At 57.9% G+C, this 25,673-nt stretch overlaps 11 protein-coding genes across 11 annotated transcripts; 5 read left to right on the top strand and 6 right to left on the bottom strand.

Annotated features, from left to right (window-relative positions):
- Nucleotides 1-55: 55 nt before the first annotated feature.
- Nucleotides 56-1,183, bottom strand: PHYSODRAFT_519198 (hypothetical protein; the record flags this gene model as incomplete). Its single annotated transcript, XM_009535864.1, has 1 exon — nucleotides 56-1,183. The coding sequence occupies one exon, from the start codon at nucleotides 1,181-1,183 to the stop codon at nucleotides 56-58; it is 1,128 nt and encodes a 375-aa protein (XP_009534159.1).
- Nucleotides 1,184-1,386: 203 nt separating this feature from the next.
- On the bottom strand, nucleotides 1,387-2,983 carry PHYSODRAFT_338124 (hypothetical protein; the record flags this gene model as incomplete). The annotated part of the gene is made up of 3 exons (XM_009535863.1): nucleotides 1,387-1,711; nucleotides 1,787-1,929; nucleotides 2,015-2,983. 3 exons carry the CDS (start codon nucleotides 2,981-2,983, stop codon nucleotides 1,387-1,389), a joined length of 1,437 nt encoding a protein of 478 aa, XP_009534158.1.
- Nucleotides 2,984-3,227: 244 nt separating this feature from the next.
- On the top strand, nucleotides 3,228-5,426 carry PHYSODRAFT_548964 (hypothetical protein; the record flags this gene model as incomplete). The annotated part of the gene is made up of 2 exons (XM_009535862.1): nucleotides 3,228-3,511; nucleotides 3,596-5,426. 2 exons carry the CDS (start codon nucleotides 3,228-3,230, stop codon nucleotides 5,364-5,366), a joined length of 2,055 nt encoding a protein of 684 aa, XP_009534157.1. The 3' UTR covers nucleotides 5,367-5,426.
- Nucleotides 5,427-5,678: 252 nt separating this feature from the next.
- On the bottom strand, nucleotides 5,679-6,569 carry PHYSODRAFT_384739 (hypothetical protein; the record flags this gene model as incomplete). The annotated part of the gene is made up of 2 exons (XM_009535861.1): nucleotides 5,679-6,076; nucleotides 6,440-6,569. Coding segments are annotated over 2 exons (528 nt in total), but the record flags the coding sequence as incomplete, so codon positions are not given.
- A 2,176-nt stretch (nucleotides 6,570-8,745) lies between these two features.
- On the top strand, nucleotides 8,746-9,961 carry PHYSODRAFT_519741 (hypothetical protein; the record flags this gene model as incomplete). Its single annotated transcript, XM_009535860.1, has 2 exons — nucleotides 8,746-9,087; nucleotides 9,182-9,961. The coding sequence occupies 2 exons, from the start codon at nucleotides 8,746-8,748 to the stop codon at nucleotides 9,959-9,961; spliced, it is 1,122 nt and encodes a 373-aa protein (XP_009534155.1).
- A 214-nt stretch (nucleotides 9,962-10,175) lies between these two features.
- PHYSODRAFT_352487 (hypothetical protein) lies at nucleotides 10,176-11,457 on the top strand (the record flags this gene model as incomplete). The annotated part of the gene is made up of 2 exons (XM_009535859.1): nucleotides 10,176-10,386; nucleotides 10,464-11,457. Exons 1-2 carry the CDS (start codon nucleotides 10,193-10,195, stop codon nucleotides 11,455-11,457), a joined length of 1,188 nt encoding a protein of 395 aa, XP_009534154.1. The 5' UTR covers nucleotides 10,176-10,192.
- Nucleotides 11,458-11,703: 246 nt separating this feature from the next.
- Nucleotides 11,704-13,335, bottom strand: PHYSODRAFT_318124 (hypothetical protein; the record flags this gene model as incomplete). The annotated part of the gene is made up of 4 exons (XM_009535858.1): nucleotides 11,704-11,727; nucleotides 11,970-12,395; nucleotides 12,469-12,585; nucleotides 12,673-13,335. 4 exons carry the CDS (start codon nucleotides 13,333-13,335, stop codon nucleotides 11,704-11,706), a joined length of 1,230 nt encoding a protein of 409 aa, XP_009534153.1.
- A 734-nt stretch (nucleotides 13,336-14,069) lies between these two features.
- On the bottom strand, nucleotides 14,070-15,310 carry PHYSODRAFT_338119 (hypothetical protein; the record flags this gene model as incomplete). The annotated part of the gene is made up of 3 exons (XM_009535857.1): nucleotides 14,070-14,181; nucleotides 14,755-15,109; nucleotides 15,241-15,310. 3 exons carry the CDS (start codon nucleotides 15,308-15,310, stop codon nucleotides 14,070-14,072), a joined length of 537 nt encoding a protein of 178 aa, XP_009534152.1.
- Nucleotides 15,311-18,499: 3,189 nt separating this feature from the next.
- Nucleotides 18,500-21,032, top strand: PHYSODRAFT_304898 (hypothetical protein; the record flags this gene model as incomplete). The annotated part of the gene is made up of 2 exons (XM_009535856.1): nucleotides 18,500-19,592; nucleotides 20,020-21,032. The coding sequence occupies 2 exons, from the start codon at nucleotides 18,500-18,502 to the stop codon at nucleotides 21,030-21,032; spliced, it is 2,106 nt and encodes a 701-aa protein (XP_009534151.1).
- A 560-nt stretch (nucleotides 21,033-21,592) lies between these two features.
- PHYSODRAFT_304897 (hypothetical protein) lies at nucleotides 21,593-24,427 on the top strand (the record flags this gene model as incomplete). Its single annotated transcript, XM_009535855.1, has 1 exon — nucleotides 21,593-24,427. The coding sequence occupies one exon, from the start codon at nucleotides 21,593-21,595 to the stop codon at nucleotides 24,425-24,427; it is 2,835 nt and encodes a 944-aa protein (XP_009534150.1).
- A 40-nt stretch (nucleotides 24,428-24,467) lies between these two features.
- PHYSODRAFT_338115 (hypothetical protein) lies at nucleotides 24,468-25,547 on the bottom strand (the record flags this gene model as incomplete). The annotated part of the gene is made up of 5 exons (XM_009535854.1): nucleotides 24,468-24,518; nucleotides 24,590-24,793; nucleotides 24,854-25,057; nucleotides 25,119-25,217; nucleotides 25,278-25,547. The coding sequence occupies 5 exons, from the start codon at nucleotides 25,545-25,547 to the stop codon at nucleotides 24,468-24,470; spliced, it is 828 nt and encodes a 275-aa protein (XP_009534149.1).
- Nucleotides 25,548-25,673: the final 126 nt, after the last annotated feature.

Genomic DNA, 25,673 nt, shown 5'->3' with positions numbered 1-25,673 from the left:
CTAGCTTGGCGCCAGAATCTACACGTTTCGCTTTATCTCCTGGTCCAATACCCCCTCAGGTCGCGCCCTGCATTGATCTCGGGTACTCGAAGTGCCCTGGAGCCAAGCGGCTTCTGATCCAATTGGAAGGCACGCCAATGTCCGTCACGTAGACGCCGCAGAGCACCCCAGCTGAAGTAAAGCCCGCGATTAGGTCGAGCAGCTCGTGGCCACGGTTTGGCTCGTAGTTCCAGCCACGCGGAGGTCGGACGTAGCGGACGTGCTTCAGATGCTTCAGCATGAACTTCTTCAGCAGTTGGTACACGGCCGCGCAGTGCGTTCGTAGCTGCGCGTCGTTCTGCTCTGTGGGGATCCCTCGCACTCTGTAAAACAGGGGACTCTGCGCATAGTGTTCACAGAACTGACAGCTCGTCGATCCAGTCTCTGGGTCCACTGTGATGCCTCTCCAGTGCGCCTCCAAGACGTGTGCAGGACTGCGTCTTGCATTCCTGGAGCTGAAAAACTCCACACCGAAGCCAGGCTCCACAATATCCAGCAATCTTGACAGCTCCGTTGTATTTTCAGGGTCAATCGCTGCTCTTGCGTCGCTTGTACGCTCCTTCTCCAGGCCTTCGACCAGCGAGAAGACGATCGGCTGCAACGTGGCAGCTTCAAAGTAGCCCCCTCCTCGAAACATTTGCAGCACCTTGAAGCAGTGAGGCCGAATGCCCTCGTAGAGCAAACACATAGCCTCCAACAGATGCGCACGCGCGTCCAGCATCTTTGGGAGCGGAAGTTCACTTGGTACGACCTCAACTTCATTGAGCGGATCCCAGTTACACGCGCAGCGGCCACGAGCTCCCTGCACTGATTGAGGTATCAGCTGATGCCAGTCTCCGTGGCATTTAAGCCCAAAGTGAGCGCTGTCCTTCGCGTAGTAGGCCAGCAGGGCCTTCGTGGCGATTGCATCGCGAACGTCTTGCTTCAGTAATCGCGAGCAACTTAGCAGCAAGCTGTTGGCGTCTGGCGGGGCCAGCAACGGTGCGAGATGCGAGTGGAGAAGCGTGACCAAGTCGGGGAAATCAACAAGAGCTCCACGACCACCTGCCTTCCTCACCTTGGCAGTAGCTTGTCTGGTCCCTCCTCGACGCTGCCCAGCCCTCTCCTCGGCTGGAACTGCTTGGCGCTTTCGTCCACGAGGCATAGTTCTCAATGGGAGCATCGCCAAAATAGTAGTAAAGAACACCTCAATCAATCTAATCCCAGAGATGATAGACCACACCTATCATCTTACCCGCCAACGACAGAACAGCGCATATGAATAGCGATCGACGTCAGGGTGAGCGAGCATACGTGGTATTGAGTTCAAAGAAAGCAAAAGTAAAAGAAAAGTCCGGTCGTGTGTCGTCAAGTCCGGTCGCTGATCTTGATCCGCCAGGTTGAAGTGTTGAGCAGGAACATATGCGTCCGCCACCCGCTGTTCTGCAGCACTTGATGGAAGAGCGAGAAGTCGGCCGTCATCTTCCGAAGTGTAGACTCGAGCAGTGGCTGATGCGTGATGGTGCCACCGTTCGAAGACGGAGGCGGCGACGCAGTAGGAGACACCGAGGCCAGAGCCTCCAGCACCAGCACGGCCTGGAAGAACGCTCGGAGCTCGTCTTTAGGCTTCGCCTCTGCTTGGAACATGACGAGCACGCGGTCGCCCACTACAGTCAGCAAATAGGCCTCGTCACTGCAGTAACATAACAACAGATATAAAGAGTTAAAGCGGAGACACAGGCCAAGGAGTATCGGGAGCGCAGCTTACCTGTAAATATGCAGCAGTCGGTCGAGGTCGTGCGAGGACGGGACGGCCTGGTGCAGCTCCGCCCCCATGACCAAGTGGCTCGTCACCGGAAGCACGGGGTCTTTGAAAATCGGCTCCTCCTGGTTAACGCTGCGAATGGAGTACTGTAACAACATCCAGCAACATAAACGTCAGTCAGATGAAAGCGTAATCACGTCAACTTCAAGATGACTCCCTCCGATGACTCACCCGTCCGTTATGGTCGGCCACGTTCTCCTTGCCCGGCTTATTACCCGACGCCAGGAACCTCCGCACGAGGATCAGGCCGCGCGAGCAGTTGACCGTGGGGATGCACAGGCACGACACGGCGTTGTAGTTGGCGTACACGTGGATCACCGTAAGCAGCAGGAACGCCACCCAGACCGCCTGAGGCGACGAGTTGACGGCGTTGGCGAAGTACATGCCGAACATGAGGCCGAACAGCTTGACGGCCGTCTCCTGTGAGCCCTCCTTGGCGGCGCAGTCGGCCATGTTGTCCTTCTTAGCAAAGTGCGTCATGAGCGAGGAGCGCGTGGCGCCCGCGGCCACGCCGCACATGGTCTTGCACACGCTCGAAACGCACAACACCTCGGTCACGAGCGTGGGGAAGTAGGGCGCCACCATGTCGAGCGTGAGCCCCACGTCGTTGATGACGTCGGCGAAGAGCCGCCAGCGCTTGACGTTCACGTCGAACTTGGGCCCCACCAGGTAGGCGAACGTCAGGCCGCCGATCATGCCCGAGCCGTCGCGCAGCACCCACTGCAGCGCGGCGGCCAGCGGCGTGGCCTTGTCGTCCCCCACGCCCACGCTCTGCAGCACGCTCTGCGTGGCCAGCACGCCGCGCAGGTAGCTGCACATGGCCTGCAGCGTGTCCCAGAACTGGAAGCTCAGGTAGTCCTCGCTCACGCTGTCCGGGTAGCCCGCGGGCAGGAACATCTCCTGCAGCTCGCGGCTCAGGCCGGACAGCGTCAGGCAGCCGGCGGCCGACGGCACGCGCCCCGAGCCGGACGACAGCAGCTGCTCCCCGTGCTGCACGTAGCGCCGCGGCGCCTCGTTCGCGCACACCGGGCGCGTGTCGAGCTCGGTCACGCGCACGGCGCGCGCGTCCTTGCCGTCGCTCGAATGCGTCGGCGACGAGGCCGGAGAGGGCCCCACCTTGCGCTGCGTCAGCTCCGTCATGGGTGGCCGCTGGCGGTCAAGCTTGATGTCGAAGTGCCAAGTGGCGACTTTGGTTCACCAGGATAAAATCCAAGATCGGAGACGGATTTTGGATATTTGTGTGTGGCACATCACATGTTGCCTGGATTTTGGGAATGTGGTGCACATCGCTCAGCGTTTGGTAATCTGATGTCTCATGGGCACCTACACCTGCAGCTCTTTTAGCTCCGCCTTCACATAGCTACATTTACGACCTTGCAGCGCGATGGACGTGGACTACGACGGGCAGACGGCGTTCGACGCGGCGGCCAACGGGGACTTCCCGCTCGTGGTGCTGCTCTGGGGCATGGCCATGGCCGTGCAGCCGCAGCCCGCGGACCTGCTGGCCGCCCGGGACAAGCGCGGGAACTCGCTCGCGCACTACGCGGCGGCGGGCGCCGAGGACACGTGCGACACGATGCACTTCCTCATGCAGCAGATGCAGGCCTCGGGCCGCGAGCAGCAGACGCTGCTGGACGCCAAGAACGGCGCGGGCGAGACGCCGCTCATGTAACTTACTGCTTTCTCCCAGCTCTGCAGCCTTCGGAACGACTGAGTTATTGACATTTGTGTGGATTTTGCCATGCTCTGCAGGAGAGCGGCCCACGCCGGCAACTTGCGGCTGGCGGACACGCTGCTGCGCTCCGGGTACGTGGATCTGCTGGCGCAAGACGCGCGCGGCAACACGGCGGCCCACCACGCCGCCGCGCAGGGCCACCTCTGGATGCTGCACTTCTTGCTGGAGGCAGAGCAGCGCCGCAACGCTGCGCTGGCCAAGACGGGCCAGCCAGGTCGGACCACGATGCTGGGCGGGTACTCGCTGCAGCACCGCAACGTGCTGCACTACGCCTGCATGAGCGAGTACAAGCCCATGGTGCAGTACCTACTCACGCGAGGCTTTGACGCCAACGAGGCGGACGCCGAGGGCAAGACATGTATGGATATCGCCAAGACGCGCAACCTGCTCTGGCTGGAGGACCTGCTCTCGGGCAAGGCGAAGGCGGCGGACCCGCCCACGCACATGCGCAAGACGCGCGGGCTTGTGGCGGTGCTGCATGGAGCATTGCTGCTAGCCATCTTGTCGACGAGCTACTGGCTTGTGTGGTGGCTAGCGCTGCCCCTGATTCTAATTGTACTGGGCAAGTCGCTGTCGGCGTTCCGCCAGCCAGGACACGGTCACGGCCACGGAGGCCATTCCCACGGCGCTGCACACAAGAATGTGGCAAACCTGCATCCATCCAAGCGGAATGTGGTCGTGGCTTTGGACGTCTCGCTCGAGCGGTTGGAGCAAGGCCCGACCGAGGCCATGGCTGCTCGCAGCAAAAAGGTGAAGAACGAGACGAGTGTCGGGCTGCACACGTTGACGCGAGCCCAGCCCGAGTCGGCTATGGGCATCTGGATGGCGTGGGTGAGTCTCTTCACCATGCTGTACATTGTGCTGTGGGTCGACTCGACATACAAGGACTTCGCAGACAGCCACGCGATCTTTCTCGGCATCGCAGGAGGGGTTGAAGTGCTGTTCTTGGTGGTGTGGGCGAAGCTGGCGTTCATCTACCCGACCGATCCCGGGATGATCACCACCTACGAGCAGGATGTCAAGGCGATGCTGGAGAAGGCGACGCGCGCCGAGACGCCAGACATGACCAAGTTCTGCCGCACCTGCCTAGTCACGAAGCCTATTCGCTCCAAGCATTGCGGTCAGTGCGGCATCTGCATCGCTCGGCATGATCACCACTGCGCGTGGATTAACCGATGCGTCGGGTACAACAACCACAGGTCATTCTTCGGCTTCTTGGTGCTGCACTGCATCGTTCTGGGTGTGTACTTCGCGCTGGCCATCCTCGTGCTCTCCGATGCCACGCACGACCTCCACGCCGAGCGGGTGAAGGCGGATGGCAGTGGCAGCAGCGACAGTTTGTCAGCGATGGACGTCTGGGTGGAGATTCCGTCGCTCGTGAGCAAGCACCTGCTGGTTATCATGGTGCTGGTGTGGTCTCTCTTGGCTTTCATAGCGCTCGCGATGATGACGAACCAGCACATCAACAACATCGAGAAGAACCTGACGATCAACGAGCAGATGAACTGGCGGCGGTACGCGTACATGACGAAACCATCTGCGTCCGGATCAAAGGGCGACACGGATGGCAAGAAACCTGCGCCTGGAGCCATGTCGAACCCGTTCGATCGCGGATTCAAGATGAACGTGGTGGAGTTTTTCTTCCGCTCGGGTAGCTCAGCCGTCGACTATCGCAAGGTGTTCACCGTTCCGTCTCAAGGTGGCAGCATCACAAGCTCAGTCACCACCACATCCGTCGAAATGTCGACGACCTCTGAAGAGAAGGCTGATGCCAGCGATATCGTGTAGAACGACCGGACTCACCCCTGTCTAGATATAATCACGAACAATTTGCCTTAGAGTAAAATTACGAATTGTTTGTGTGTTGTCCTTCTAGCTGGTAGATGAGTTTCTTAAAATCTCGAGCACTTTGTCCAGGGCAATTCGCGTGTGAGGGTCTGCTACGAGCATCTCGCGAACAAGTTCCCTCAACTCGAGTGGCACAGCCTGCACTATCAGAAGGGCTTCAGCGCAAGGCCTGTCCAACGACAGGGAGTCCGACAACTGCAATGGACGCTTGCTAGCGTTGAGGTACGGGTGTTGACCCGTTAGTGCTTGGAAGAGGAGAATGCCAAGACTGAATACATCTGCCTGCGGTGTCGGTAGCGCTAGCGGATCCTGAACACGCTCCGGTGCTACGTATCCAGGCGTCCCCGTCATCACTTGAGCCGACGAGCTGCTACCATCCAACAGACCGCGCGCCCCACCAAAGTCGATGAGCCACGCCTGGGAAATATCGGAGCTCACGAGCACATTCTCGAGATTCAGATCGCAGTGAACCACACCTGACTTGTGCACGGCTTGCAACAGAGTGGCTACTTTCTCGAGCAATCGCCGGGCTTCCTCCTCATTGAGCTTCCGACCACTCTTCCTTCGACGTTGCCGTAGAAACTGTAGCAATGTCGTCCCTGGAAGTTCCGGCATAATCAGAAGTACTTCTTCTTCCGGCGTCTCTACGACTCGATACCCGCGCAATAGCCCCACATCTTGGGCGAACCACGATGTATAAAGGCTTCGGAGGATCTGGAGTTCATGGCAATCTCCTTGTTCATCCGAAGTTGCTAAGACTTTGACCACGAATCGTCGAGATGAGTGAATATGCTCCACAACGCGAATCCTCCGGTCTCGAGCACGACCTTCTTGCTGCACCGGCCTGACGTCTCGACTCCACCTCGCGTGAGCTAGCGCTTCACGGACAATCGAGTACCAGATACTTGCATCAGCTGCTGTAGTGAAGCGAATCCTCAGCCGAAAAGCTGCAGAGTTCTTCGCCGAGCTCAGCAGCTGGATGCCAGTAACTGACGAGGACTTTGTCCCTCCACCCGACGACCCTATTAGCTCGCACTTCGTGTCCAGCGGCAACACGTACGTCGTCTCTGATGGCACCTCGGATCGACCCCCCTCAAAGGCAGCCTCTCCATCCGCAGCGTACACCGCAAGCGTCGGCTCCGCTCCCGCTCGCAGCACAATGATGCGTTCCTGGAACCGGTTGAGTCTCCACCTCGAGCCAGACAACACTCGAACGCCGCGTGCCACGTACTGCGCGCGCAAGATCGGCAGCTCTCTTCTCGTTTCACAAGGCCATGCACCGGAACCCTTGGCGTTCGGGTCCGCGTATCCTGCAACGGCTGTCGACGTAGCGGAGATGGACGCGAGGCTGCTGCACACGGAGTGGCGTCGACCCAATGCATCTGCATGCGGGACGACTGCTACCGGGGACTCGATGCCCTGAGCATGGTGCTTGTGGTCAGGACGCACGTCTCCAGCAGACACTCGAGACAGCATCGAGGTCGGTGTTCGAACGGTGCAATTCAGCACTGGAGACTTTCAGCAGATGGCTTCACGTGGCGTCCGTCCGTCCGTCGAAAAATAGAGCAGAGCAGGCTGAAATAGGCATGGCAGCAGACCAGTCCCAGGCCTGCCTTCCTGCTGGCAGCTCGCCATCTTACCCGGCCAAGATGGCCCGATGGGAGGAGCCTCCACTTACAACTCCTTGCTCAGAGCGACGCACGTTACGAGCCTTGAATCCGCTCAGTGCCAACACTGCAGACGGGGCCACGCCACGCGCGACGAGAAGCCCTTGCATGACGACAATAGCGCTCGATGTCGTGGCATCGGCCAGCACGGCGCGGCAAGCCCCGCGTCAATTGACAGGGGCAACCTGGCGGTCGAAACGGCTGTTTCTGCTTCGACCACGAGCGGGCCGCTTGCTAAGATACGTAGCGTCGTCGTATTGCACGGGCGTAGGTAGATCCCAGGCAAGAAGCAGCTTTCGATGCGAGCGCGAATGAGCAGCCCACACCGAGGGCATGCAACTCAAGCGCCAGTCGCGAAACGTGCGGCTCCGTATTGCCCTGACACTGGCTCGCAGTCTCAGCAGAAACACGCGATGCCATCGTCCGGTGGTGTCGCCTCACATTTTTTTCACGGCGGAAGAATCGACAATGATTGTGACGGTCATATCCACGGCAGCACCACTGGATGCGGGGGCTCGCACACTGCAGCCACCGATTCATCGGGTGCCTCGCACGAAGTCCGCACAGCAGACTCGACCAAGCCCCAAGTGTGGAATGGGCCTAGTTGAGCCGTTGGTGCCGATTGCCGCGCCAAACGACACTCGACAGTGGGAGTTCCATTTGGCAAGTACCGCACAGGATACCGAGACTTCCACCTCGAGATAACGACCTCGAGATGAAAATCCTACAACTAATGCGAACCTATAGCGACTCGTTATAGCGGTACGAGTCGCTAATGTGCAGATTCTTGTAGCCTCGCAATATCGTTCTGCCAACATGTGGATTTTGCTCGAGCCACAAAGCTAGCGCGCGTCTTGCAGTTGTTCAGCTACAGGAGTTTGTATGGATCTTGCTCTACGTTCTGTATTCGGTCTGACACTTGGTACAATTCGACGGGGTGCGCCCAACGTGGAAAACGCGGCTATCTGTGTTAGAGCAACTAAACACCGTAATAATGCCTGCGCGACTAACGCTGAAGTCGAATTGCGAGCTTCTGCGCGAAATTCATCAACATACTTTGACCCCCAGGCTCCATCTTCACTACACATGAGGTGACCGACTTGCTTCAACGATATTTCTGCAGGTCTGGTTCTAAGAACCGATTTGCACTGTAAATGCTCGTCTGCAAATTTGCAGACGAGCATCCCCCTGCAACTTGCAGCACCAAGGATCCGATACATGTACCACCTTGAAGTGGGGGGCATCAGCTGCGCAGGGCAAAACCCTCGAAGACCTCTCCCTCTCACCATGCACCAGCATTAGATGTACAGTAGAGCACCACCCGCAGCCACTGAAGCACGAAGATCTGCATTGCTTGTATTGGTGCGGCGCCCATTCCGCCCTCTTGTTAAACAAATCTCGGCATGTTCTTATCGGCTCCCGTCCGTAAACACCGGGGGTGGGATGACGACCAAAAACGCGAAAAAGCGTTTTTATCTCACTTTTCCCGGCCGCTGATTGGCCCCCGCCCCTTCGCAATGCGAACATTCACCAGGCCTCCGTGCCGCCGTCGTGCCACAATCGAATTTGCCGCGAGGAGCGCAAGTCAACGCAACAACCCGCGGGAAGAGCGCCACACACAGGGACTAAGACTAACGGACCCACCAAAACGCATGGTCTGCTCGACGTCCACGCTGATGGCGAGCGTCGTCTCGGCGGCGCTGGCGGGCGCTGCGCTCGGGCTCGTGCTGGGCGCGCGCCGCGTGTCCACGTGCCCCAAGGAGGGCGCGGCGCACGGCGTGATGCGGCGCTTCACGTGTCTGCTGTGCCGCAAGAAGAAGAAGGGCTTCCCCAAGCGGCTGATCCTCGTGCGCCACGGCGAGTCCGAGGGCAACATCGACCCGCTGCTGTACGGCCGCGTGCCCGACAACGCCATGCACCTCACGGAGCTCGGCTACGAGCAGGCGGTGGCGGCCGGCGAGTCCATCAAGAAAATCGTGGGCAACGAGACCATGGTAAGGATGTCCGTGGAGTTGAAGCGCGTGCGTGAGCGGCGGGTATTAACCGGTGTGTTCTGTGTGTGTTTGTTTGCTTGTTTCGCGCGAGCAGCGGTTTATTGTGTCGCCGTATGTGCGCACGATCGAGACGTTCTGCGGCATCCTCAAGGCCTGGGGCTTCGAGGGCAAGTCCATCCCGTGGACCGAGGAGCCGCGCATCCGCGAGCAGGACTTCGGCAACTTCCAGGAGCCCATGAAGATCCGCGAGTGCAAGGCGCAGCGCCGGCGCTTCGGCTCCTTCTTCTACCGCTTCCCGAGCGGCGAGTCCCCCGCCGACGTGTACGACCGCGTGTCGTCCTTCCTCGAGTCGCTCTACCGCATGTTCGAGAAGACGTCCGAGGAGAACTACGTGCTGGTGACCCACGGCGTGGCCATCCGCGTCATCCTCACGCGCTACTTCAAGTACCGCATCAGCGAGTTCGAGCAGCTGGAGAACTTCCACAACGGTGAGCTGGTCGTGCTCGAGTTCAACGAGTGCCAGGGCAAGTTCATGCTCAAGACCATCGTGACCAACGACGTGCGCATCCTCGAGGACGGCAGCGTGGCCGTCGAGACGGACGAGACCACGCAGCTGCGCGTCCACCCGAGCGACACCATGTCGGCCATGTCGAGGCCCTACTCGACGTCGCCGATCAACCACTTCCGCCACCCGCCGCCGCCGTCGCCGCCCACGTCCAGCACCACGTCGTCTCCGCGCCGCGAGAACCCGGACATGTTCCCGTCGTCGCCCACGTCCTCCAGCACCTCCAAGTCCATGGCCGACTTTGCCTCGCCCGTGCGGCCGCCGGCCATTGCCGTCAACGAGCCCATGCAGCAGCGAGGGATGCAGTAACTGGTCCGACGTATTTATACAAAGATGTTTATTCCGATCCCTCGTCAAATTGGATACCGATACAGCGTACCTTCCTATAGTTTCGCTTACTATTTCACCTTCACAAACCTATATCCTACCACCACGACTAGCTCCGCTGTTATCAATTCCGTACCGTAGCGTAGGATTTATCGCCACGTGGTAGACCCGAAACCTATTCAGCAATTTGCCACGTACGACGAGCGTTTGACCATGCTGGCGACGCTGGACGAGCTGGTGCCGCTGCCAGCGGAGCTCAAGATGTACCTGCTGCACCTGACGGCCATCGGCCTCGTGAGCTACGCGGCCGTGGCGCTGCTCATCCCCGTGGTGGGCCGCCGCATGCCGGCCAAGCTCTCGGGCAAAGACCTGTGCAAGCGCGGCACGCCCGCGGGAGATATCCCCATGTAGGGCGAGACATCTCGCGCTCGACGCTGGGGCCAATGCAACTCACTAACCGCTGTGCGTCTGATGTTGTCTGCAGTCCGGAGGCGCTTGGCATCGTGTCGGGACTCGTGTACGTCGCGGCGCTGGTCGTGACGGTGCTCACGGTCGTGGACAACCCGGACGTGAAGCGCATGATGGCGTGGGGCATCGTCAGCATCCTGTCCATGATCCTGCTGGGCTTCACGGACGACCTGTCAGACCTGCGCTGGCGCCACAAGCTGCTGTTCCCGCCGCTGGCGTCGCTGCCGCTGCTGATCAACTACGCCGGACTCACGGCCGTCGTGCTGCCCAAGCCCGTGCGCTTCCTGTTCGAGAAGGACACGCTGCTGCACACGGTGCTCAACCCGATCGTGCCGCTCAGTGAAGGCGGAGAGATCGCGGAGCTGGGACTGTTCTACTACCTGTACATGGGCATGATGGCGGTCTTCTGCACGAACGCCATCAACATTTACGCCGGCGTGAACGGCCTGGAGGCGGGGCAGTCGTTCGTGATCGGCGCCGCTGTGGTCGTGCAGAACGTGTGGCAGATTCTGCTGGGCCACGACAACGAGAACTTCCACTACCTGTCGCTCATGTTCATGGTGCCGTACCTGGCCACGACGCTGGGCCTGCTCAAGCACAACTGGTACCCGTCGCGCGTCTTCGTCGGCGACACCTTTTGCTACTACGCCGGCATGACCTTCGCGGTGTGCGGCATCCTGGGCCACTTCAGCAAGACCCTTCTGCTCTTCTTCCTGCCGCAGGTCCTCAACTTCCTGTACTCGCTCCCGCAGTTGTTCAAGATCGTGCCCTGCCCGCGCCACCGGTTGCCCAAGTTCAACGCCAAGACCGGCCTGCTCGAGCCGTCCACCATCACGCCCGAGTCCACGCGGCCCAACTACACCATCATCAACCTCTTCCTCGTCGTGTTCGGCCCCATGAAGGAGAACCACCTCGTGCTGGCTCTGCTCGCATTCCAGGTACTATGCTGCGGTCTGGCATTCTACATCCGCTACGGAATCAGTGGCTACTTCTACGACTTTGTGCAGTAGATAGGAAGCGTGCTTTTCTCGGTATTTTTTCGGTCGAGTGCTTGCTTGACTACTTAATCAAAGAATAAATGCCGGCATAAGGATATCTGCTACGCCTCCAGCAAATACCATCATAAAATTTGTCACTGCCAAGTGACTTGCGACGCCGGCGTGATCACTTCATCCCGTACTTTGAGGATCGACTTCTTCGGCACCTTCGTCTTGTTGGGCGGAGGCAAAGGCTTTGGTGAAGAATTCTCGTCGACTTCAACTGTTGCCGAGGCGGGCCCGCTGCTGCCATTTTCTTGCGTGGTGTTCGCCCCGGCTAGTTTACTTCGCGCTGTCGCGAACAGGTCAACGACGGGAATGTGCTGGCTGAAGTGCATCAACTGCGGCTTTCCGAACTTCATCCGGCCTCGAGTCACGCCGTTATCGTTTTCTTCCTCGTCGTCCGGCTGGTGCTTCCTCACCGAGTCCTCATAATCGCGGTTAATCCTTTCAGCCAGGGATTCGACCACTTGGGTTTGGCGCACGGGGCGCCGCATGTCCTCCGATCCCAGCGAGTTGAACTGCGGCAGATACACCACCACCTCGTCGCCCGGATCAGTCTTCGATTCTTCACTGGTATCGGTTCCTGCTCGCAGAGCCTCCAGTCGAGCCGTCTCCTTCTGCTGCGGGGTCAACTTTGTCGTCGAAGGCGTGGCAACACGCACTTGCCCGTCAGTAGCTGCGCGGCTGATCTGGGCCTGCTGCTCCAAAAGCAGGTCTCGCGCGGATCGATTAAAGGTGCGGTTCATCGCCGTCCTCGCCCACTTCTTGATAATCCACTGCGCCAGATCGCCGTACACAACGTCGATGTTGCTCATTGATGCGCTCAGCTTCTCGATGCCTCGCAACGTGCGTGCGATATTGGTCTTCCTCAGATGCTCCTCCTTCACCCCAGGCAGCATCGCCAGAACCTAAGCAGCAGTAACACAGGAGAATTTAGAGCTAATGACCCACTGGACGACTTCCGTCACACCTGCGCCGCACCTTCATCACAAGCAAAGAGCCCGAGCGAGTGCTGTCGAGTCGGAACCAGTTACTCAGGATCTTCTCCAGCGCGTGCAGTCCATCCGCCTCCACAAATGCCTCCAACGCTCGCTTCGGCTAATAGATATCAAGTACAAAGAGCCCCCCAAAAGTTACTCTTTCACCCGTATCACCACACATCGCAACCAGACAGCGCGTCCTCACCTGCAGGTCCTTGTTGTTCAGAATGACCTTCTGCTTCTCCGTGCAGAGCTTGCCCACCTTCTTCTGACTCAGGATAATACCCAGCACCTCTCGGCAAATGGTGTAGGCGGTCTTGCGGCTCTCGAACTTCTGCGTGTTCAGCGGCCGCTCCGTCTCCTCGTCCTTGTGATGGTGGTGGCGCTTGCTCTTCTTCTTGGACGGGGACTGGGCCGCGTCCTCTGGACCTACCGCCCTCTTCTCTGCCTCCTTGACGTTCTGCTTGACCTCCTCCAGCGTCAGGTCCGAGTACAGGCCGTCCGAGAAGAGCACGCGGAAGCGCTTGATGTCCGCGAAGTACTGCGTCACCTGGCCCGAGCTCGTGAGCGTCTTGCCCTCGTAGCTGGTGGAGCTCTTGGTCACGGTGGCGCCCAGGAATTGGTTCGGGTCCGACTCCTTCTCCTTGGCGTGCTGGGCCGCCTCCTGCGCCTGCTGCTCGGGAGTCTTGCGGATCACGAACTTGTCGGCCTCGGCGAACGGCAGCTCGTCGCGGTGGCCGTCGCTGTACACGAGCGAGTAGAGACCCGAGTCGGCGTCGTAGGCCTTGATCTCGCCCGTGCGGCCCTCCAGCGGGTTGGCCACGCGCGTGCCCAGAGGGAAGCGCTGCGGCTCGCGCATGCGCACCATGTTGGCGTTGGCCGAGTGATTGATGGAAGTGATAGGCAGTTGGAAATGGTGTGGGCTACACAGTTTTTAACTGGAAAGAGTATTACCCTGTCTCAGAGGACATTTGGAGGACACTTCAACGTGTTAATGACCAGGTTATCTACCGCGGGAGTTGAGGTCGGCACTACCGGTGGAGGAGCGCCTTGCAGCAAGAGCGGGGTTGAGTTGCTGGCACAAAACCTGCATCGTAGTGTCCGAGCCAAGATCTGCGTCGATCCCGTTCCAGTGCTCCCCCCGCTTGGTTCGTCGTATCCGCGAAAATCCTTGTGCCAAATTCCTCATCGGCAGTGTTCGCCAGTTGCGTACTGTTGCCCTTGTCAACCAGTTCACAATTCCAGCTTCTTTCGCTTTTGCCGGAGTTATTTGCCGCGTTTCAAGAACTTTTGCTGCTCGTATTACTGTCTTGCCCCTCTCGTCGAGCGTCCGTCTCGATTCAGAGTCCCAACCAGCAACAGTCCGCATTCCCTGTGCATGTTTGCTGAGTATGCGTTTCGGAGCGCCACGTCAATGCTCGGGCCTGCATATGTTCGAAGAAATGTGAGGCACCAGAACACTACATGTAGAAAAGGCTATCTTTTCACAGAGAAATTGCTGTACATGAATAAATTCGTCAAAAAGTATCGATTCTTCGGCTGCTAACCCTCCCTGTGTGCTTCTCTCAACTCTAGCTTGCCCAACTGGACGCCCCAGTCCTTCTAACCCCCAGGAGAAGTCGGCGGGACCACGAAGTAGCGCGGCACATTGAGCGGCTGAACGCGCTCGTGGAACGAGCGCGTACAGCCTCGGATTCGAGTCGAATCCAATTGCCTCCAACGAGTCCATCGCTCGAGCAATCTGGTCAAAGTGGCTACCACAGATGCGGAATACGCTCACGACACTTCCTAGCTTGAGGCCATGTGCTTGTTTCGGCCAAGGTGTCCTGATGGGACCACAAACGACTGAGAAACCCGACAGTGACCACAGATTTCATGAAAAGTCACCAGCGATGGCAAGATGCGCTCGCCCCACGCCCATGCGAAGAAATTCCACACAAAGCCCAACCCCTCCAATCGAGTCTTGTCGCGCGAAACTTGGGTTGGATAAGTACCTGATCCCGTTCACGATACCCCAAAGCTTCAGACCCCATAACGGTGCTGGCAAACTCTCATCTGATGGCACCACAAAATATGACGGCACTCGACAATGTACGTTGATTTGATAAAAAGTTTCACAAGCACAGGGTTGTGAAAATCCCCATATTTTTGCAAGGAAGGGTGGGTTTTTCGATTCTGTCGGGTGGGTCGGGGGTTTGGATAAATACAACCTAACCCTTCAACTGCAGTCATGCAATGGATTAGGTTAATATCAGTTGATATTAGTTGAAATAGGTTATGGTGCCACATTTTAAGATCGGTCTTGCTCTGCGCCTTGACAGCAGGGTTCAGGGTAGTTGACCTGCTTGGGGACTCGTGCAGCGCCTCCTGGATCTGCTTCTCGTAGTCCACACCGTAGATGTCGCACCAGGCCTTCTCGCCCTGGGAGACCGGCGGCACGCTCGTCTTGGAGGTGGCGGGCGTCTGCTGTAGTACGCGCGCGGGCGTGGACGAGCTGATGCAGCGGCAGCGGCCTTGGGTAGTCGGAGCGAGTTGCGGGCCAGCATGGCTGTAGTTGCTGTTGTAGTTGCTATGGGCGGCAGGTAGCGGCTTGCGGGGTGGAGAGTGAATTCGGATGTGAGCCAAACTCGAGTTCGCCGCGCCTGATGAGCGCGAATGAAGCGCATGGTCTCAGGCTGGGGATTGCTGTTACCGGCATCCGCAACCGCGGCAGCTACTTTGATCATATTGCTAGAGGAATGGACAAATTGGAGGCGATCGGATTCGACGCGACCATTGCAGTCTCCACGTGGAAGGAGCGCGTTGAGCCGTTGTTGGTCATATTCGAGCAGCTGCATGGGCATCGTAACGTGCCGCGCAACTTTGCGATACCGTCGAACTCTCCTTGGGAAGAGAAGGACTGGGGCGTCCAGTTGGGGAAGCTACAGCCGAGAGAATCGCCCAGAGAGGGTTAGCTAGCCGCAGCATCGACACCAACGGATCAAGTTTTGGTAAGAATATGAGAATCGGTCTTCGCCGAGTAGTAGAATATCTCTGGGGAAACTATTGAGTTGCCCCCTTTGATGAAGTACACTGCGGTCGATGATTGTTTGGGCGTGAAGTGACGGTAGCAACTGCTATGAAGGGCCCCCTATACTCTTAGGGGCATCCATTTACTTTTCAGTCTGCCCAACATCTTTACGGAAAGTCTTGTACAGCCAGTTTCAAAAATAATTACTGCGACACCGGAATCTACCTCGCCAGCGGTGCCTGCAGCCAAGAAGGACCCTAACATTCAGAGAGCAGCGACAGCTTAGTTCCACAGTACATGTATTTTGTGGCGCCATCGGATGAGCATTGGCCAACACCGTCGTGGGGTCTGAAACTGGGAACTGTCATGAAAAGGCTGAAGGCGATCAAGTTCGACTCGAACATCGCAGCTCCAAGTGGAGAGAGCGTGCTGAGCCAATAGTACGTTCAAGTAACTACAGTACGTAGACATCGCAACGTACACGTGCGTCTTCGTAACTCTCCTGGGGAAGAGAATGTATGCGCTACGAGCGGCCCCTCGTGGAATGGCCGGCTTTAGGCGCCCGTCCAGGAATCGGCGAGCGCACTCCCTCGACATCGACTTGCTGTGTTTACGCGATCTCCTCATTCTCAATAATTTCCGGTAATGTGCATTCCGATGGTGCAAAACCTGCTCATGGAAGTGTCCAATAAAATCACGTTGATTCCATTGCAGTGTTCCCCGCGATACCGCGCAAAAAATCTTGAACAAAATCAATCCTCGGCAATGCTCAGCCAATTCTGGGAGCTGTTCCACGTTGTTCATGTCGACTGGTTCAATTCCATCTCGGGGCCATTTGCCGCGCTTGCTGCTCTCAATCACATCTCCTTGTTGCTGTGTTTCCGCTTGTTTCTCATTAAGTGAAATGTTGCCTACCATGTTTCCGATTAAGTGAATTGTTGCGCTGAACGGAACGGACAAGAGGCTCATCCGCAGAAAGCCTTCACATATTAATAGAAAGGTGTACTACGAAGTATGACTACCTATCCAAAACGATTCTACACATTGCTCTGGAGCTCGAAATTTTCTGGGTGACCGCTATGGAGGTGGATCGCCAGAATGACGGCGAAGTTTTGACAAATGATGATATCGAGAGTATTGACACAGACAATGTCGACGAATTGGCGCGGTTGATGAATATTGTGGAGCCGGAGCTTGGCTTTCGCTTTTTCAGCACGAGGAGTGACGCACGTGAGGCTGCCAACGTTGTGGAAGCTCACTGGAGGGGGATTGAAGTGGATGCGGTGACCGGTGCAACTGTATGTCGGTACTGTGAGAACCACACCTTCTACGAGCCCTGGGGAGAGCCGGGCTCCTGGGCTCTTGAGTTCAATAGGTTAAGTGAAAGGAGCCCTCCAGAACTGTGAGCCCTCGTTAAGGGCTCCCCCCTCACCTGTGTTAAATATCTCGCTGATGATTGGCCGTCATTGAAGTATCTCCAGGTTCTAACCTGAAAAGGCATAGGAAAGAGGGCTTCTCCTTGAGGGGAAGGAAGGACGATCGGCGACGCTGGGGTGGCCTCGGAGCGGCTGTACACATATGAGCGGCGCGAGATCTTCTAGTGTGGTGATCTTTGAGCTCGATCTTCTAGCGTGGCGCATCGATCACGCGAAGTTGCTCGCCTTAAGTCTAGGTAAAATTGGCCAATCAGATATTACTATGAAGAGCCCATCATAGATTTGAAGCTAAATTTGGGGAGCCCTGGAGGGGAGCCAATGGGGAGCCCGAACCAGGGCTCCTTGATCTCGTACTTACCATGAGGGAGCCCATTTTGTGCGACTTTTGGCTCTCGTACTAGGGGGAGCCCACTTTTCGTAGAAGGTGTGGTGAGAACTACGAAAATAGTTTTCTTTTTACGCGAACTTTGAACTACCTAAAGACAGACATGTTTACGGCTCATTGCGCTGATGTGTATCAGCCATTGAAGAAGTTCATGCTGCACGTGCGTTACGTGCGGCCCCCTCGCGGTTGGAATGAAGACGACGAAGAGATTTACGGCTTCAAGCGCCCATTCAGAGATCTCATCGCAGGGTTAACTCCTGAAGGAGTTCTCGTCGGAGTGCACTTGGTAGTCCCAGACATTCTAAAGGACCGTGATTGAAACCTTTTTGTTAAGGAATGTGCCTACAGAATCTTGAACGAAAGTAGTGTTCTCCCTACTAGCTGGACGTGTTAATAGCAGTTAGTTAGTAGTGTCTAGTAAATTTTGCTAACATGTGATTGCAGAACGAGCAACGCCAATTTTCGAGCAGGACGAGCGGATGTTAATCAGAACTTTGATGTTTGAACAGCTTTTACTGCTCTGCTTGGCCAATCTCTTCTTCTACATTCTATGCTAAAAAGTGCAGGTTGTCATTCACTTCATATCAACTTTAACCGCAATATATCGAACAACTATTCCCCTGCCACCTAGTAAATTCTACTAACAGCAAAACGTCCCACACTAAACGAAAGGCATGGTTGGGCTAGTTGAGCCGATGGTATTTAGCCCTTTGATCTTGAAATCGTTTACTTGCCACGGTACCTTCCTTACCTAAGTACTTAAGTAGTGCCATTGGTAGGCCGCCACCAACAAATGGACTGAATACAAGGCTTTTAGCCACTACTTGCAGTAGTGCAGCTTCTCCACAACACCCCGTCAAATGTAGCTAGGGCTAATGGAAATGCATAAGAGGACTCAGCAACCCATAGCTGAAACTACACGTCGCAGTAAGTACCAAGGACTCAGCAACCCATAGCTGAAACTACACGTCGCAGTAAGTACCAAGTTCTGCGCCTCGTTCTGAAAGAAGTAAAACTTGTTCATCTCTTTTGCTCCTTTCTATCGGTCTCCGAGCATTAGTGTCATTTGATATCGACCAGAAGCGGTCCAAAATACAGGTATGTCGGTTTCTTCGGCGCCACGTTTCGGTGGTCGACAGTTGAACTTGACCATCACTCCCGCATTCCGCATTATCATCACACACACACACAAAGAGAGGCCATGGGCCGGAACACCAAGCGCCGTGCAGCGAGCAGGAAGCCCCTTAAGACCAAGAAGCCGCGCGTGCGTCCTGCCCCCTCCGCAGACGCCACGACGCTCCCCGACCTGGTGACGCTGCTGCACCTGCAGCTGGTGCCGTTCCTGACACCGCGCGACCTGTCGCGGCTGCTGCGCAGTCTCGCGCGTCTTGTGTCGGCGGAGCTGCGCGAGTCGTTGGCCTCCACGGGGCTCCGCCGCCTCTACGAGCGCGAGTCGGCGCACTTCGGCCAGCGCTGCAGCTCGGACTGGCACCTGCTGGTGCCGACGGAGGCCGAGGGCGGCGAGGGCCCGTGCGTTACCTGCAGTCCCGACGCGCCCAAAGATCTGCCGCTGCCCCGAGTGCTCAACGCCCGCGAGCACCTGCTGGAGGCCGCGTGCCTGGCCGCTGAAGGCTTCGGCGACGTGTGCGACGGCGTGCTGCAGATGCACTTCGGCCAGTTCGCGTCGCCCCGCCTCGGCTCCATGCAGCCCGTGGTCTTCTCGCTGGCGACTGCGCTCGAGCTGCAGCAGCAAGAGGATGCATGTAGCACCAAGACCCGTAGGCTCAAGCAGGAGGGGGCTGAGGCCGATGAGGACATTGACACAGACGACGTGGCCCAGCTCACGAGACTCATGGACGCGGTGCACATGGGCGTGGGCACCCAGTTCTTCAGTAAACGGAAGCAGAACTGCGCACCGACGAACGCCGTGGAGGCTCATTGGCGGAGTATCACGGTGGACGCCAAGACGGGGGAAACCACGTGCGGCTACTGCCAGTTCATCGCGGCGCACGCGTCCGCACATCGCTGCGAGAGGTGCACGCAAGTGTTCGCCAGACTCCTGCAGCAGCACTGCAGCGCGCTGTATCAACCGCTGAAGAAGTTCATGCTCCGACATCTCAAGCACGTGCGCTACATGAAGCCATGTCGCGGGTGGAACTGTCTGGACGACGACTTCCAAGACGACGACTTGATGGACCTCATTGCAGGATTCACGCCTGCTGGAGTGCTCTGTGGCGTGTACTTGACCGACCTGCGGATCCCACGCAGCATGGTTCGAGACAGACTGGCGCTGGGTGCGTTTAAGCCCGTTGCAGAGCACAGAGGAGAGGAATAAGCGAAGAGAGAGGTGAAGCAACACAGAACAGGTACATTAATGTATCTCGTTCGTGTGCGCAATGGATCGACCCATTAAGTTGCTCCTGGATTTCTCTCGCAGCACTACTCGTGTGTTGGACGTTTAGCCGTCGCAGTTAGTTTGTGGTGAGTACCTAGGAGCGGAGCATGAGGTTAAGTTGAAGCGTGTCAAGGTCACTAAAGCGTTCGAATTCTAGAACAGTGACCGTTCATGATTTTGTTGAAGTTGACAATCTTCCCTCACTTTTGATTTTGCCTTCAAGCAACACAAGCTATCGATGCAAGCGGGAACCAGCCAGAAAGCACCAGCTAAAAGGACGAGTACCATCACTCAAGACGACGGATGCTCTCTATCAGACATCGTAGCGCTGTTGCCACTGGGTCTTACATCGTACCTTGCCCCCGAGGATGCATTGAGCCTGCTAGTACATTGTTCGCCTTCTTTATCCCAGGTCGTCCGTGATGCCGTCGCCACTCAGGGCCTCAAAACCTTCTACGACCGAGAGGAGGTGCATCTCGGCAAGGGCTGTATGCGCGACTGGCATCGCTTGGTGCCTTCAAGGACAGTAGCCAGCCACCTCGATCGCTGCAGCTGCAGTCGCAATGCCAATCCACTGCCAAACGACCTCCCGCTGCCTCGGCAGCTCAATGCGCGCCACCACTTGCTGGAAGCTATGTGTTTGGTCTACAGGGGCATCCAGCCGCACTGCTTCCAGGTTCTTCAACTGGACCGGAGCTTCGAGCGCCGACAATATGGCGTGCTTCAACCAGTCGTCTTCTCTCTCGCAGCGGCGCTGGAGGAACAGCCGAGTAGTAACAGCGAACAGAAGGCGATCGATGTGAAGGATGTGGCGCTGCTCACGCGTCTGATGAACAGATTGGAGACGGACTTTGGCTCGCGCTTCTTCCGTTCGTCCGACCACCGCCGCTGTCCTGCGGGCGTCCTGGAGGCGCACTGGACAAGTATTCACGTGGACTTGGCCACTGATACGACGTTCTGCCACTTTTGCGATGCCAATACAGGCAGCATGGTTGAAGGTCCTTTGAACCCGCAGTTCCGAGAGGCCGAGTACGAGTTTCTGATGCGCCAGCACTGCCGCGACGTGTACCAGCCGCTCAAGAAGTTTATGGCGCGCCACTTGCAGCACGTGCGCTACGTGCGTCCTCCGCGCGGGTGGAACGAGGCCGGCGACAATTTCCAGGGCAACGAGTGGCTCGACCTCATCGCGGGCTTCACACCCGGCGGCGTGCTCTGCGGCGTGTACCTGACGGACGTCCGCATCCCGCGCGCCTGGATCAACGACCGCCTCGCCCCCGGCGCGTATCCGTTCGACGAGAGTGCAGTCGACCTCACGCGTCTGCGTATCGCGTACGAATAAGCTGCAGTATGATAGCGAGCAGTGGATTTCAACGAACGCGCTGCTCGCTGTCCACGTGGCCAATTGACATCTGCGCGGACTTGTCGACGTACATACTTACAGATGAAGTTGATGTAGCCATGTTAAAAAATACAGCCATCTGATACCGACACGGAAGTGTACATAGCTCTGGTGAAGGTGACGTCACGAGCTCAAGTTCCTCGTTCAATGTTGCCGTTTCTTGCTGTAACGTTGGGCAAGCGCAACATCTTACGAACGGGCCTATGCGATCGATGCCAGCCGATAAGGTGTTGACAAGCTCCATCGCACCTTGTCATGTCTGTACGGGTGTGTGTGGGGCTTTGACACCGGCCAAACTGCGGGTGGCGGTGCAGATTCGACGCCCCGCAGTGTGCGCTGTCGCCCTGCTCCTCGTCAGATTCCCCATGTGTTTTCCGTCACATCGCGTCGCTTATCTCTGCCATGCGAAACCAATTGCACTTGCCCACACTATGCCGCCCGAACCGTTACTCCGCTAGAGCTACAATAGCGTTCCGGTCTCATTCCGCGACTTGCACAAGATGCTGCACGTCGCCAAGCGCCCGTTGTTCCTGCTGGCCGGCGCCGGAGTCAGCGCCAGCGCTGGCTTCATGTACCTCGGCGACGAGGGCAAACCCGTCAAAGTCCCAGCTCCACAGTCGGATGTCCACTCCAATACCGGAAGTCGCAGCATGAAGCGCCACTTGACCAGGAAGCCCCGCTCGCGCACGCTAAAGGCCACGTCGAGACAAGAGCTGGGGCTGCAGCAGAGCTTCGTGCGCGACGTGGCGTGCTGGCTCTCGTCCGCGTCCGTGACCTCGAGTCGCCAGGCGCTCACGACGCCGTACCCGACCATGGAGGCGGGCAAGGAGGTGCTCGAGGCCGCCGTCAAGAGCAGCCTCGTGTACCAGAACCTCGTCAAGTGGCTGCAGCAGCTCTCGCCCGAGACGAGCGGGTGGGACCCCGACCAGGTGCTGGCCAGCTCCAGCTTCGCCATGCTCGTGAACTTGTTGTCGGACACGGAGGAGAACAGCTTTTCGCTGCAGGAGGACCTGGAGGAGGAGCTCTATCGCGCCATGGGGGTCCTCTCCACCAACGCGCAGTGCGCGCAAGCCATCGCGGAGCGAGCCACTAGGTACGGCAAGCAGGCGCTGCTCAACTTGGCGGAGGTGCACGACGACGACCCGCGCGTGGGGGACGCGCTGCACCGCCTGGTGGCGCTCAACAGCAACGACTGCCACTTCGGGCCGGCCAACCTCGCTTCGTTACTGTCGCTAGCGGTGGCGGACGTGCCCGACCAGTACTTGGAGTTCGCGCTTTGGGGGTTGACCAAGGCGGCCACACCCGAAGCAGTCAGCAGACGCTACAAGCTGCGCAAGGTGATCTTCGGCGACGACAGCACGGCCAAGACGCGACGCAAACTCATCGCAAGCGACAAGTTGTGGGACGCGTTGATCGACATTGGCGAAGATCGCTCCGAATTGGTGGAGATTCAGTCGGCGCGGCTCATCAACGAGCTCAGTAACGACGTCGCGGTGGCTCAGAGCCTGCGGAGTCGTGAACAGAGCGCCAAGATGCTGGTGCAGTGGATGAGCTCGCCGTCTGAAGACCTCGCGTGCACATCGTTCGAGATTGTCTGCAAACTGGCGGGGGTCGACCACGACCTCCAGCGCCAACTGGTCGAGGCAGGAGCTCTCGATACCCTGCGAGCTCGGGTGCTGGAAGACTCGGATCGTCACGTGACGGCGAAGCTCTTGGAGGCCATTCGCTGCCTCGCTGCCCCTACGACTGCGGACGCGCCGTTCGTGCTGGACCAAGACGCGCTCTCGTTCGTGAGCGACTCGGAGGACGGCGAGCCGCTGTACGACGACGACATTGAGAACATCAACATCGTGCTCCGACACGGCTACGTCGACGGCTGGATCGAGCTGTTCACCGCCTTCTTGAAGAGCAGCGACGAAGGAATCCGCGACGAGGCCGCGCTCTGTCTCGACCAGATCGCCACGTGCGGCAGCTACAAGGACCAAGTGGTGCAGGAGTGGCTCATCGCCGTCCTGGACTCGGTGCTGGACAAAGTCCCTCCCGAGGTCGCGCAAGGCGCCTGCAGTGTGCGAGAAGCGCGGTCGCGTACGTTGCCCATTCAGGGCCTCAAGACGGACACGTCGTCGTACGAGGCCTCGCACGCCAAGGCCCTGCGCGCGCTGGCGTTCGTCATGGAGCGGAAGGAGTGTCAGGAGGAGCTCGTCCGTCGCGGCGGCATCCCGATCCTCAAGCTGCTCCTGCAGTCGGAGAACGGCGTCGTGCAGCGCGAAACTGCGCGCGTGCTGGCCAACCTGTTTGCGTGCGACGACATGACCGAGGCGCTGCAGCACTTCGCCATGAGCGACGGCCAACTGGAAGCGGCGCTGGAGAAGTGGACCCAGTCGGACGACATCCGACTCGAGGCCATGGCCCACCGCGCTCGGTCCAACCGAAGGTACCAGAACTCGCTCCAAAAGGGCAGAGACTCGAGTACTGAGGTCAAGTATCTGGACGGCATCCACCCGCTGCATCTGTCGGGCAGCACCAGCGCGCAGCAGAGCGACTACGACGTCGACATCGTCTTCGTGCACGGGTTGCTGGGTTGTCCATTCAGCACGTGGGCCTGCGGGGAAGAGGAGGGCACTGCGTGGGCCCAGCAATGGCTGCTGGACGACATGAAGCAGGAGGGGATGAACCCGCGAGTGCTGTCGGTCGGCTACGACTCGCAGTTGCTGGCCTCGGGCTCGGTCTGGAAGCCCATGTGCTTCGAAGACACGGGCAGCGAGATCCTGACGCAGCTGAACGCAGCGCGCGTCGGCTGTGGCGATCGCCCCGTGGTGTTCGTGACGCACAGTCTCGGCGGTGTCTTGTTGAAGCAGGTCCTGCTGAAGTCGGCCAACCCGGAGGCGGAGGACGACGAGACGGCGCTCATCAACAACGTGAACGGCGTCGTCTTCTTCGGCGTCCCGCACCACGGCAGCCCCGTTGCCCAACGGATCCAGACCTTCAAGCCTCGACGCATCACGCAGCACCCCGTGACCGAGCACTTGCACGGCACGCCGCATCTTGAGATGCTCAACGACTGGTGCTCGGAGGTCTTCGAGGAGAAAAACATCCCGTCCCTGAGCGTGGGCGAGGGCTTGCCCTGCCGTCTCCCCGTGATCGGAGTGGAGGCGTTGGTAGTGCCGTCAGCGTCGGCGAACCCTGGCTTTGGCGAGTTTGTCCCGATCTCGGACGCGACTCACGTGGACGTGTGCAAACCGGCGTCGACCCAAGACTTGCGCTACAAGTTGGTGCGCAAGTTCATCTCCAAGAACGCGACGTCAAGTGCCGCGCAGCAATCGACCGCGGCCTAAGCCCAAGACGTACTTCATTTAATATTTATACAGTAGAGATTTAGAAGTTGTAGCGAGTGTTGAATAGCGAGATGCCGCGAGCAGTGTCATCCTACACCGATACAAACAAATACGAAGCTTAGGTTCTACAGCAACTACCACTACACAATTACGCGTTCTAACCTCTAAGTTTTCCAGATCGTCCCGAGCTCCGAGGGAGGTTAGATGGTGGTAGACGTGTGGGTGAAGGTGCTTGGCGGCTTTGTGAGCTGGAGTCTCCTTCAGCAGGCTGTCATCGTGGAATTTCATATCCGGAAACGTTTCCGAGAGAAACTTGACGCATCTGTCAGACCCGTGAGTGGAGGCCACGTGTAACACCGAGAAACCCTGGAGCAACGGGCAGAGTTAGCATTGATACAACGAGATTCCACGCTCGGATGTCCTCACATTCTTTGCTTTCTTCCAAAAATCTGCTTTCTTCGAATCGTGAAGTGTCCGAAGCACCTCGACGTTGTCAACCGATGCGGCCAGATGCAGTGGGGTGTAGCCCAAACGCGAGTCTGTCTCGTTCATGCTCATGCCGAGATTTAGTAGCGCTTCTAAGACGTTGACATGGTTGTAAGCTGCTGCTACATGCACGGTAGACCACCCCTATTATCGATGGTGTTAGTCTCAGCGTTGTCGTTCATTAAGAGGAACGGTCAGCTGATACCTTCGCGTTCTCGATGCGTGGGTCGCCTTTGATTTGGCACAAGATGCTCACCACCTTCGCCCGACCGAACGTTGCGGCCAAAGTCATCATCGTTTCGCCCTGTTCAGAACAAAAAGGTTAGTCCAAGTACTAATGCATGTAGAGTTTTGGCCGTCGTACCCGGGCATCTTTGCCGTTGACCTGTTGAGGCAGCGAATACGAGATCATGAGTTGGCGTGGGGTGTGCCACGGTTTTCCTTCCGCTGCAAAGCTGCAGGCCTGCTCAAACGCTGTCCAGAATTCAGGCTCAGGGACGTTCCGACCAAAGTGCGTGGCGAATGACGCCTCGATGAACTGGTCCTTGTCGCTGGGGGCCAGGATGGAGCCCACGAGGATGCGTCGCCTGGCTTCGATCCACTCCCTGTCTGGCTGCTGGGCACTCATGTTCATGTTCTCGATCGTTCGCCCCTGCTGTGAGCAACCAGCTTTACCTGCGTGTTTACCACCCCCATCACTATCATTAGCGTCGTCGTTCCGAGTGAATTTTTGGAGCTTTTCCGTGGCATCTCGCCCATG

The sequence above is a fragment of the Phytophthora sojae genome, assembly GCF_000149755.1.
Source record: "Phytophthora sojae unplaced genomic scaffold PHYSOscaffold_8, whole genome shotgun sequence".
NCBI lineage: Eukaryota > Oomycota > Peronosporomycetes > Peronosporales > Peronosporaceae > Phytophthora > Phytophthora sojae.
This window is presented reverse-complemented; position numbering and strand designations above follow the sequence as displayed.